Source organism: Channa argus, chromosome 7, assembly GCF_033026475.1.
Source record: "Channa argus isolate prfri chromosome 7, Channa argus male v1.0, whole genome shotgun sequence".
NCBI lineage: Eukaryota > Metazoa > Chordata > Actinopteri > Anabantiformes > Channidae > Channa > Channa argus.
Genome location: NC_090203.1, coordinates 18,373,765 through 18,386,498, shown reverse-complemented (window position 1 = coordinate 18,386,498; position 12,734 = coordinate 18,373,765). Strand labels below are relative to the sequence as shown.

General features: G+C 39.3%; 1 protein-coding gene across 2 annotated transcripts; it reads left to right on the top strand.

The window, feature by feature from the left end:
- Positions 1–4,060: 4,060 nt before the first annotated feature.
- LOC137130678 (double-strand-break repair protein rad21 homolog A-like) lies at positions 4,061–12,703 on the top strand. Of its 2 annotated transcripts, none has more exons than XM_067511136.1 (14): positions 4,061–4,217; positions 5,490–5,680; positions 6,004–6,133; positions 6,333–6,432; positions 6,602–6,708; positions 8,495–8,692; positions 8,800–8,925; positions 9,165–9,290; positions 9,490–9,713; positions 10,189–10,342; positions 10,488–10,636; positions 11,010–11,189; positions 11,442–11,525; positions 11,732–12,703. In XM_067511136.1, exons 2-14 carry the CDS (start codon positions 5,537–5,539, stop codon positions 11,921–11,923), a joined length of 1,914 nt encoding a protein of 637 aa, XP_067367237.1. In that variant the 5' UTR covers positions 4,061–4,217; positions 5,490–5,536; the 3' UTR covers positions 11,924–12,703. The 2 variants fall into 2 exon arrangements, with proteins under 2 accessions (XP_067367237.1, XP_067367238.1); XM_067511137.1 differs by lacking the exon at positions 4,061–4,217 and adding an exon at positions 4,260–4,406.
- The last annotated feature ends 31 nt before the right edge of the window (positions 12,704–12,734 follow it).

Sequence of the window (12,734 nt, the reverse complement as noted above, 5' to 3'; positions counted from 1 at the left end):
ATTATGTATTTTGTCTATTCAAGAAAGTAAGACTGTTTAAGAAGGAAAGGAAGGAACAGGAAAGAAAATGTATAGATGTGTGAGTATAGGAATAAAGGCAGAGTGCCACATGGTTTTTTTCACTTCTGAGAATGTGCGATCAGCTTGACAACAAATCAGCAATCTTAGTATTCCTGAACACATTGCTTTAAAGACAGGTGTATATGGTGATAAACCGAATCACATTTCACAAATGAACTTGGTGCAATATTAAATGTGACATATTTTCTTTCTTTTCTGCTGTTGTTGTTTCAGAGGGCAGTGTTATATACAGTATATGGATGTGCCTTCTGAAGAAATACACATTTGAGTTTCTCCCATCTGCCTTGTGCAACAAACAGGTCCCTGTTTTAATTTCATTGTAGTTGTTTTTAGTTTATCAATATCCAGCAACACTGGCTCGCTAGATGATGCAGTTCAACACTGGAGTGCTCCTAAGACTTATCACCACAACAAGTAGTGACATTCCTGCCTGTACTTTCATTTACAGGGTCTTCCTAGACTCACATTGACACACATACTGCCTTGTATTGTTATACTTGTGAGGGCTCAATAGCTGCTTCTTCATGGTGGTCACAAGTATAGTAACACATCTTATACACAAAATGCATATACACACATAGGATTTATTAGACAGGATTGTCTCGACTGAATTTCTGCCTGCTTCCTTCACTCTCTTCCGTAATTGCAGACCTAATTTTCTAGAGATTGAAATGGAAAGATAGACGAAAATCACAACTTTGTTAAAGAATTTTCTAAAAACGAAACCAAAAAAACCTAATAAATTGTTTTATACAAGCTGACTGTCTCTAAGTGCGTTTTCTTCACTTTCAAAAGGTGTAAATAAAATTAAAATTACATACTTAAGATCTACAGTCCATTGCAAAGGACACCTTGAAGTCAGTAAATCCTCTTTTTCTCCATTTTACCTTGTGGTCCCTGCATAAATAATAGCACCAATCCAGGATGATCCTATAGTGCATGAGAGCTGCCATATCAGCTGAAGCAACAGCTACTGGAGTAAACTCACTACTATGACCCCCACAAACACACAGACACCAAACTGGGCAAATTTTAAATACTGTATATGCATGTTAGAACATTTGGAACCAGTACAAAGAATAATGGGTTCCGGCTTGTCCCTCCAGGGGTCACCACAGCATAACGTGTGGGGCTGCACCTAATGGGGTGGGTTTCGAGCCAACAGCCTTCTACATCCCAATCAAGTGCTATACCACTGATCCACCAGGCCTCCTTAAATTTTTTATATTTATGTTGTTAAATTTTGAATGAAATTGCAGTTTAATAACAAATAACATTATTTTGGAAAAAAGTTGGAATAATTGTTTTAGAAACCCATTTAAATACACTAAACCCACATACATCCACTCTGTAGGGTTTGTTGACCAAAACAGGAAAAAAAGTGGAAGTAGGTAATTTTCAATAAGGGAGGCGTGAAGCTTCACAGATATTGCCAGTAGAAATTTTTACTGCATCCAGCGGGGCTATCTGAGGCCAAAAAGTTTCTTGAATGATATAATGGTATAGTAATCAGTTTATCGTGTCTTAATCCTATTGATGATGTGCATCTGTAGCGGAGATGGAACTCTGCATACGTTCAGTCAGGACTCTTTCTTGCTGATTAAATTTTGTGACTTGGGGCCACATTTACAAAATGTCCTTCCCTTTCATCTTTACATCACATTTCATTGCAGTGTGTTGACTAGTGCACTCAGCCATGACACAGAAGGAAGTTTTTTTTAAGCTGCACTGTTTTCTATAGATTTGTATCTCTGTTTGTGGTAAATTCTGTTTTGCCATGGTTGAGATGATAAGCGAAAAATAAAAAAATGAGGTTTGAAGCATTACTGATCACATTTAGCCAGGAGAAGAAAACTCCATTACTCTTTATTGATAGTGTTTCTGCATCATGAGTAACATTGTGAGGCTAAAAATGATTAAACAAATTATTATTTATACAGAATAATTATTGATTATAACCTGTAATACTCGCATATATAGTTAAAGAGATTTAGGCATGAAAGGAAAGAATAACAACAGTGAACGTTGCACAGCAGCTCATGGAAAATCAGCTACATTGAAGATGAGTAAAGAGGCTCCCTGTAGCGACATAATTAAATACATTAAGATTAGGCATATTATGCTACTATTAGCAAGGAATAATTCATTTCACTGGATTAAAGGAATCATATTCTTCAATCAGCATTTCCCTGGATAAAATTCTCTCTCTATTTTTTGTCCTTATCTCCTCTTTTCATATTTGTGTGTGAATTTAAGAATGCTCCAGTAAATCCAAACAGCTGTGGCAGTTGTCTTGATAATAATAAACTTCTGTTTTTGCCATGTAGAGATAATCAGATTATAAGGCTTTGCAATTCTTGCCTAGTACATCCATACAATAATTCATCTCAAGCACAGAAAGAATCAGAATAGAAGTGTAGTAGCTCAGGTATCTAAAAATATAAATGTCACATGATAGTAGCAGACAGCAATCAGCTATCTGAATAAAACTATTTTATTTAACAGATGGGATGGGAGTCCAAAACCACCATGAAGTGTGTCACCATGAAGACATGGCTAAGCAACACTTTGTTTAAATGTGCCATCTATTTCTGTTCTTGCTGCAAAAGGCACTGGATTCTGTACAAAAGCTGTTTGGGTTTAATATTACCATAAGTCAGTGATACAACTCATTGAAAAACTCCATTTAATTTCAATTTTACACAGTGTTAAATTCCTTATTGTATCTCTTATATTTGTTAGCTTTCAACTGCAGAATTGTATTTAGTCCTTACATCTTAGATCAATAATTTATTAAACTCACAGTGAGCCTGTTTGTGCAATGATTAAATGTGTATTCAAGCAATGATCTGACACATTTAAATCCAAATTATTTCTCTTAAAAGTAATACATTGGCAATTGCCAATGTTATCATGGTATCATTCATTATTTTATTATCAGACAACCGAAGAACCTTGTGACCTTACCTTGTGACCTTACCTCACCAGAGATAAAAATTTGCATTAGTTTAATCATGTGTGAGAACTAGGTCGGCATGTACCACTCACAAAATGGCACAAAGCCCTACTCCTGATAAATCATGAACATGCTTAACTGGCAGCAGCTATACTGCAACAGATGCTGTAGCTTATGAGACAAATCTGCTTAGTATACTGCATACCAATTTTGCAATTTGATTGTAGATGAGTCAGTCTCTCTGTCAGACATGTTCCTCATCATCTCTGTATCTAATATGCTGTTAGGAAATGTGTTTTCATTGTACAGGGATGTTTGACTCATTATGAAATAGCACAGGTATAGCCAACAATGTCAGCAGTGGCTTGATGCCAGTAGTATGCACACTGCAGCTGAGCCCCCTATAATAAATCACATTATGGAGTAATTTACAGTGTAAAGTAACTAACTATGTTTCGTTATATGACATGTCAGATTGTCTGCTATAAAAAATTTTGTATTGATAGACCACATGTTCACGTGTAACCCAGTCTTCATGCTGATCATATATGTTAACCTGTGGGCCCTGCGGTGATGATCAGGCCTACTTTGATAACCTACTGAGCTCAATGATGAGTGACACCCTTCTCTAGCTCAAACATACAGCACCCTTAAAGTGGCCCAACATTTCTTCAAGCCGTTTGGCCCTTCCCTGACACAAGCAAAGAGTAAATGCTCAGCAGCTTGACTAGTGTCAATCCCAGGTTGTAGTGCGAAGGCTATGTTGCCGTGACTGCTCCCACATGCTGGGCAGATTCATTTGGATTTTAGAATCAGTAATCCGATCCTTACCCTCATTTGTCTAGCTTTAGTGTTCCTACAAGTAGTTATCAGGTAATAATGATAAAAATACATTTTATTTGGAAGCGCGTGTATAATATGACATACTATTTTTATTGGAGTGTAATGCACGCGCCACAGCGCTCTCTATCTCCCCTGGCGCTCACAGCGGGCTATCTGTCAGCAGACTCCTCCTCCGCCATTTTTGACTGTAAACATCCTGCCGATTTTAAAAGGACAGCGGTGAGCGGGAGGAAGGCGACTGGCGCCATCTTGGCTGTTTTAATGAGTACAACAGGGGGGAATTCACTGGGAGAAATAACCTAATTATTGGAATTTCACTTTGAAGGGGCTATTGCCGGTAAGTATATTTACAGCGGAAGTGTTCGCGCGTTATTCTACATGTCTTGAGAGACAACATAAGCGTGCACGTTTGCGGTTATTTGATTCGGCCTTCACTGCATAGGGAGCTGTTAGCCGTCGGCTAAGGTAGCTAACGTTAACGATGCAGAGGGAAAGGGTAGCGTGTTAGCTGGGCGCCTTGTTTCTGGTAAGTTAGGCTGTTCGTTTTTATTGGTGTGTTGCGGTTTTGGCTGGCGACATAGAAATGCAGTCGTCTTATTTTAAGCATGTAAATTCAACATAAATAGTTCAGCTTCGTGCGCAATGCTGCTACTTTTTGCAGTGAGCTGTTAGCAATTGTAGTTCAGCTCACTTGATGGCGCCGACTATTTACTGGTGTTGACCAATTCTTTGACGCATGGAATAGGGTAACGTTACATTAGGTGCGTATAACACAACCTTTCACATTCGGCTTTTAGTTTCGTTATGCATATATGGTTGTTACGGGTAAATGTCTAATTAAAGTTAGCTAGGTTGGAGGAAAATTGCTGGATTCCGTAGGGTAGACTTGTATTTCCAGTGTTTGCCTCCCTGATTGGGAAATAGGCGGAACTTGAATGAACTCGGCGCTTGTTTTGATAAACGTTAAAATCTCCTTTTCCTAACCTAGTGCTCCACGTTTGATTTTTACTAACGATGTGTGTAACACGCCTTACCTTTTTAAAACGACAAGCTAACGTTAAGCATGACAGGCTAACTAAGTGAATGCAAGGAGTTTATAGCTATTGTTTTCGTTTCGTTATAGCGTTGTTTTAACGTTACACTGTAACTTAGAGTTAAGCTATAACAGTTACGTATAATAAAGCCTCAGATTTAAGCCCGATGGTAATTCTATCTAATGGACCATAATTCAACGTTATCAAATGAAAGAACAGGCCACATTTGGTGCTGAAACTTCATCCTTGCTCATCGTTATTACCACGCTGTTGAAAAATTTGCTAAGAAGTAAAATTTTATCCTTATTTTTCTCAAAATAATATCATATATAAATCTGGTCAGATTTTTTTATTTTATTTTTAAGACTTGTGACCACTAACGTAACATTTCCAGCAACTTCGTTAAATTCCCTCCATGTCGTGAACTGTCAGAAATATGGAGGCTAGTCAATGATGCTGAATCACACAGTCTTGTGCTGCTAATTATTGTCTTGGATTGTGACACTTGTTCTGTCTGTTCTGTTCTTATTAAAATGTCTTCTATTTGTAATGAAATGTAATCAATCGTTTCCCAGGTACACCTTACTGCAGTGTAAGTGTGTGAGCCAGGGGAACTAGGGCAATGTTTTACGCCCACTTTGTCCTCAGCAAACGTGGGCCGCTGGCCAAGATCTGGCTGGCGGCCCATTGGGACAAAAAGCTGACCAAGGCCCATGTGTTTGAGTGCAACCTTGAGAGCAGCGTAGAAAGCATCATTTCACCCAAGGTAAAGACTACAGAGCACTTTGCAGACATAGGTCTGCCTTCATTTTTACCTTACTGTTATAATAGCAGAAATATTTCAAATTAAATGGAATATAATGGCTAAAACATATCATAGCACAGTTATGCTTATTGTGTCTATACTTTGACTTTATTTATTTGACTTTAAGTTACTTTATTGTTGTGTAGTGTTACATTTTCTCTAATAAGGTTCACTTTTGTTTTTACAAGATACCAAGAAAGACATGTCTACATATACCCTGTGGATATGGCTTTTCTTTGCCACTTTGTGTTAATTTTTTTTGTGGGCATTTTCTTTCCTCCTAGGTGAAGATGGCGTTGCGAACATCAGGCCACCTACTCCTCGGAGTGGTGAGAATCTACCACAGGAAGGCCAAATACCTGCTTGCTGACTGTAATGAAGCCTTCATCAAAATCAAAATGGCTTTTAGGCCAGGTAAGGAGAAATTAATGAGGTTTTTTGTTTCTTTTTAAGAAAGCTAAAAGAATAAAGGCTCCAGTGAATTTATGTCTGTCTTTAAATAGCATGGATCTGATTTCCTAAACAACCAACAATGGTTCTTGTTTATGTGACATTAGATCTTGGAGCAGAGTTGTATGATATAATGTTGTTATAACTACTTGTATCTATTTAGGAGTTGTGGATCTACCTGAGGAAAACAGAGAGGCAGCTTACAATGCCATCACCTTACCTGAGGAGTTCCATGATTTTGACCAACCACTTCCTGATCTGGAGTAAGTTAGTAACCCCTACCATCTTTACTTAAAAGATCATGGGGTCTGTATGGTGTGGCCCCTAATGCTGTCACTAGTATTTATTTGGTTTAGTTAATGTTATTCTTGTTGTAATGGTTCTTCTTCAACCCCCATCCTCCTCCATCTTCCTCTTCCTACTCTAAAACAGTGACATTGATGTTGCCCAGCAGTTCACACTGAACCAGAGCAGAGTAGAAGAGATCACCATGAGGGAAGATGTTGGCAACCTTAGCATCCTGCAGGACAATGACTTTGGTAGGACACTACAGTGATGTCCCAACGTAGTGCATCTATAGTCATTTTATTTAACTTTATATTTCAAGAAGGCTGTCTCATAGCAGTGATTTTTAAATTTTCTGACAATATAGTATAATAGAGCTGTAAAAGACAATACGGTGCATCCAGTGCATCCAGTGCATTCACTGCACTAAACTTTTTCCACATTTTGTAATGTTACAGCCTTATTCCAAAATTGATTATTTTCCTCAAAGTTCTACAAATAGTACCCTATAATGACAACGTGAAAGACGTTTGTTTGAAAGCATTTTTTTTTTTTAATAAAAAAGGGGGCAGCTGTAGCTCAGTTGGTAAAGGCAGCCGTCCACAGACCACAGGGTGAGTGGTTCGCTCCCCGGTCCCAGCTCTATGTCGAAGTGTCTCTAGGCAAGTAACTGAACACCCCATTCCCATCCCCAGCTGTGCAGTGCCGGTCCAAGCCCGGTAGATATTGGGGAGGGTTGTGTCAGGAAAGTCTGGCGTAAAAACTGTGCCAAATCAACATGGGAACAATGATCCTCTGTGGCAACCCTGAACTCACGGGATAACCTGAAAGGATAAAAAAATTAAAAATTAATGTACATAAGTATTCATAGCCTTTGCCATGACACTCAAAACTGTGCTCTGGTGCATCCTGTTTCCACTGATCATCATTGAGGTGTTTCTGCAACTTAATTGGAGTCCACAAATTCAACTGATTGGATATGATATAAAGTCCCACAGTTAAGTGTGTGTCAGATTACAAGCGATCGAGAGAGAAGGGCCCAAGTCACAGAGGTGATCAAGAATCCAATGGCCACTCTGAAAGAGCTCCAGAGTTTCTCGGTGGAGAGAGGAGAACCTTCCAGAAGAATAACCCTCTCTGCAGCGCTCCACCAATCGGGCGTGTATGGTAGAGTGGCCAGATGGAAATCACTCCTCAGTAAAAGGCCATGACAGCCTACCTGAAGGACTCTCAGACCATGAGAAACAAAATTCTCTGGTCTGATGAAACAAAGACTTGGCATTCATGACACTTGGCCTGAATGCCAAGTGTCATGTCTGGAGGAAACCAGGCACCGCTCACCACCTGGCCAATACCATTGCTACAGTAAAGCATGGTGGTGGCAGCATCATGCTGTGGGGATGTTTTCAGCTGCAGGAACTGGAAGACTAGTCCGAATTGAGGGAAAGATGAAAGCAGCAATGTACTGAGACGTCCTTTATGAAAACCTGTTCAAGAGTATTTTGGGCCTCAGACTGGGGTGATAGTTCATCTTTCAACAGGACAACTACCTTAAGCACACAGCCAAGATAACAAATGACTGGCTACGGGACAACTCTGTGAATGTCCTTGAGTGTCTCAGCCAGAGCCCAGACTTGAACCCGATTAAGCATCTCTGCAGAGATAAGAAAATGGCTGTACATGGACACTCCCATCCAACCTGATGGAGCTTGAGATGTACTGTAGAGAAGAGTGGGAGAACTGCTCAAAAATAAGTGTGCCAAGCTTGTAGCATCATACTCAAAAATACTTGAGGCAGTAATTGGTGCTAAAGGTGTTTCCAAGAAGTATTAAGCAAAGGTGGGGAATGTACGTGTTTGTTTTTTGTTTTTTTGCAAACAGTTCAAACTAATTTCTTTCATGTTGTCATTATGGGGTATTGATTGTAGAATTTTGAGAAAAATTATGAATTTGATACATTTTGGAATAAAAATGTCACATAACAAAATGAGGAAAAAGTACTCTGTATATTATATAACAATGACATTCCATACTCTTCAGCTGACTTTGGCATGGATGACCGAGAGATGATGAGAGATGCAAGCACATTTGAGGAGGATATTATTCGTGGTGCCACCGCCTCTAACCTTTTGTTAGAGACTGAGCCTGGCCCAGCTAATCTCCCTGACAAGTCCAACCACATGGAGTATGATGACTTTGGGGATGGCTCCATGGGCAACAGTGATGGAGGAATGTTGGGTGAGCGGTTTTATTTAGCTCATACACTTAGACTGTTAAAAGTTGTTTTGTGAGACATTGATTTAAAAGAAATGTTACAAGCTAACCCTTTTTATTTTTTTTTCCAGTTGATAAGCTGCTGAGTTCTGAAGATGGAGGTGGTATCTTTGATGATCCTCCAGCTATCACAGAAAGTGTCATGATGCCTCCAGATCATGGAGACGACGAGGATGACTTTGACAATCTCCAGTCACGTAAGTGAAGCAATTTCTCAATGCAAAGGATTTTAAATGTGGGAATGCAAATTTTCTTCAATTCCCTATATCACGTCTCAATTAGTCTTTATCATTACGTTGTATCAAAGTGTGATTATGTATGGAAAACACTGCAGACGTCACATAAAAAAATCTGTTGAGCCATATGCTAACTGTGTGTGTTGTAACTACCTGCCTTGTCGACCAGAATTGCAATTTGTGCGTGTGTGTGTGTCTAGCGGGTCCAGACAGCCCAGACTCCGGTCCAGCTGAGGCGCTACCAGCAATGGTTGACCAGACAGAGCAGACCACTCTGGTTCACAATGAGGAGGAGGCCTTTGCCCTGGAGCCCATTGACATCACAGGTGAAACTATCCTCATCTTTATTTATTTTTACAGTTTCCTTTCCACCTAGATTGTCATCCATTAAGAGTGTATTGGGCTGGTGAGCAGGATTGCAAAAACTAGCACTGACAAACCATGATATCTGAGGTCCTTACACTATACTTTGTTGGACAACCATAACATGTGTTGAAATGTTGCCTTCTTTGTCAATGTTTCCAGTGAAAGAGACCAAGGCAAAGCGTAAGAGAAAGCTAATTGTGGACAGTGTGAAGGAGCTGGACAGCAAGACCATTAGAGCCCAGCTATCTGACTACTCAGACATTGTCACCACCCTGGACCTTGCCCCTCCCACTAAGAAGCTCATGATGTGGAAGGAGACTGGAGGGGTGGAGAAGCTGTTTTCTCTACCAGCTCAGCCCCTCTGGAATGCCAGGCTCCTCAAGGTAACAAATATTTGTTGTAAAAATATATATTTATTTAGGGGTTATTATAATTTTTGTGTATATACAAATAAATATGTTTTTAAACTGTCAGCTGTCTGCCTAAAATCACATAAGAAATATTACTATTTGGGGAAAAGATTGGTTGTCTGATTCTCTAGGTTGGCTCAGAATGAAGCATTTTATAAAGAATGGAGCAAGTTTAAAATGTCTTCCATTGATATTCTGTTCAGGTTGTGGGATTTAAATGATAACATTGGAGGAAGTTTTTTCAGTGTCTTTTCCTGATCTTTTAACACCCACATTACCACTCCAGAATACTGAATGGCAAACATGTTGATGCATAATTCAGCAGACTTTCCTCTTGCACCAGTTTTTTCTAACAGAACTTACAATTGTATTATACTATTACATTTTTTCCCCTTTCCATTTAATTAAAACTTTTGTTCGAGTTAAACTCTTAAATCTCTATTGTCAGATGTTCACACGGTGCCTGACACCTCTGGTACCAGATGAGCTGAGGAGGAGGAGAAAGGGTGGTGAAGCAGACAGTCTGGATGAGTTCCTTAAAGAGCTGGAGAACCCAGAGGTGCCCAGAGAGGAAGTCATGAGTCAGCACAGAGATGTTATAGGTAAGTCTTGCCCAATATTATGTATTTTACAAGTGTAAAATGTCGTTGGTTGGGGGGGGTCCTAACTCTGTTTAGAGACCCCACCAATCACTAAATAAGAATGGAATTTCATGTTTGTCTTATTTGTACACCATCTTTCCCTCAGACCAGACTATCATGGAGGAGCCTAGTATGCTGGCAGCCTCTGCAATGGAGGGTAGCAGGACAACCCTTGATGAGACAGTCATGCCTCCTCCCTCCACACCACGTGGTGTGAAACGCAAGACCCTTGACAAAGAGGGGGTTACCCTTCCTGTGAGTACTTCTCACCAACAGCTCACCAAAATTTTCTGTCAAAACAATGAAACTAAGGCTCGATAATTGTTCTTCACTTTTTGTTTAGATAAAAGTGCTGCTGAAAGGCCTTTGATGGTTTGACATAGCCTAGATCGGGGAACAAACCACTGACCCTGTGGTTCGTGTATAACTGCCTTACCGACTGAGCTACAGCTGCCCCGCTTGCAAATGCCCACGTTTTAATTAATTAATTAATTTATTATTAGGAAACAGTGTTCAATGAAGAACTTTAAAAATGAACCAACAAAAAACATAAAATAATTCACTTTATTGCACTGTGTTCTAAATTGGTTCTGACATGCATTATAGTTCCCTATTTCCCCTCTTTCAGATGGCCCCTTTGGAGCAGCAGCAGGTGGCTGACCATTCAGTCTTATCCCAGAGGTTAGACATTTCTCAGATGGATCTGCCCCCTGAGGAGAGCAGCGTTAACCTCACACAACTCGTCCCTGAGCTCGACCTTCTTGGTGACAAGGGCAAAGACAAGAAGGATGATAGCGAAGAAGAGGAGGTTAGTGGGAAACACTGCTTTCTCTGTACAACTGGAAATTTGTAGTTAGCGCTACTAATTAATAGTGGCACATTTTGTCATGTCAAAGACTGGAAGCGCTACAACAGAAAGTAAAACAGCTGAACAAAAATAATAGGGTGCAATTCCTGCTAAGCTGCTTAGCTATGTATATGAAATTCAATTCTTTAGGGACAAGCTTGTATGTCATGTTTTTATAAGAGTCTGATCATGGTGGTTGTTTGTGGTCCTCAGGAAGAGGATGGTCAGGCTGGAGACCAGGATCAAGAGGAGAAGAGATGGAACAAGAGAACTCAGCAGATGCTGCATGGTCTCCAGGTATGAAAGGCTATAAATGGGTTTTTAAAGTGTTTTATGTCAAGAAATGTTTGTTTATGTAGTGTAGATTGCATTTTTGGTTCTTTTATTTTATTTTTCTCAATCTTTCAAACATTTTTCATTGTGAACCTACAATGTCATAGATGTAAGATTTCAGTGACTTGACTCTAGCTGGACTTTGACATTATGTGCTTCTGTCCCCATAGCGCGTGATGGCCAAGACTGGTGCAGAATCTGTCAGCTTGCTTGACCTGTGCCGGAACAACAACAAGAAGCAGGCAGCTGCCAAGTTTTACAGTTTCCTGGTCCTGAAGAAGCAGCAAGCTATTGAGGTCACCCAGTCTGAGCCCTACAGTGACATCATTGCCACTGCTGGACCAAGATTCCACCTTATTTAGACATTGAAAGAACAGACAAACACTCTGCTTGCCTCATACTTTTTTAATTACTTTTTGTTTGTTTTTTTGTTTTGTTTTTTTTTCCTCCCCTTTTTATTTCTTCTGTCAACCCCTTTTTTTCTGGGAAAGGGGAGGGAGTGTGGGACATGGGTTGGAAACTTTTTAAAAAAAGGATTTTACTGTACTAAAGATGGAATCATGCAGTATTCATCTGGTTTAAAATGAGTAAGGAAAAATGTTTAACAATTATATTTATAAAGCAACATTTTTTTTTTTTCAGTAACCAATTTGTAAGCTTCACTTTTGTTTTCAAAGGTAAATTTCCATTGTCTGCTCATTCCATATTTTTTGTATCATTTCCCCTCTCACAACTGAAAAATTGCAGATTTTAGATTAAGACTCCTGTTAATTTCACATGGAATTCGTAATGAAGCTGTACATGTTCTGGAAAGGTACTGTTTATTGTTCAGAAGTGTAATCTTTCCCACATTGACATTGTTGCACTTGTTTCATGATAAACAAAGGTTGGTCTGTCATAAAATTGGTTAATCGTACCTGACATTAAATAGCAAGTTTCAGATGTGTAATTCAGGCATTTTATCATTAAGGTTTTGTTTTGTTTTTTGTACCATTTTGCATTGATGCTTATTGCCCTTTTTGCATTATGTAACTAGGTAATGTACTTGTTACAGTTAATTTCAGTATCTCACCTTTTTAGTCTTTGGGTAACTTCTAGTTGTGATACATCTGTAAAGATTTTGAAATAAAGTGTTTTAAGTACTTGCTTAGCGGATATTGTGTTCATTATTTA

Excerpts from the sequence above, each read along its gene's own strand:
- LOC137130678 (XM_067511136.1), top strand. The coding sequence starts at position 5,537 with ATGTTTTACGCCCACTTTGTCCTCAGCAAACGTGGGCCGCTGGCCAAG. Across the intron at positions 6,709-8,494 it reads CCTGCAGGACAATGACTTTG|CTGACTTTGGCATGGATGAC; the intron begins GTAGGACACTAC and ends CATACTCTTCAG. Across the intron at positions 10,637-11,009 it reads AAGAGGGGGTTACCCTTCCT|ATGGCCCCTTTGGAGCAGCA; the intron begins GTGAGTACTTCT and ends CCCCTCTTTCAG.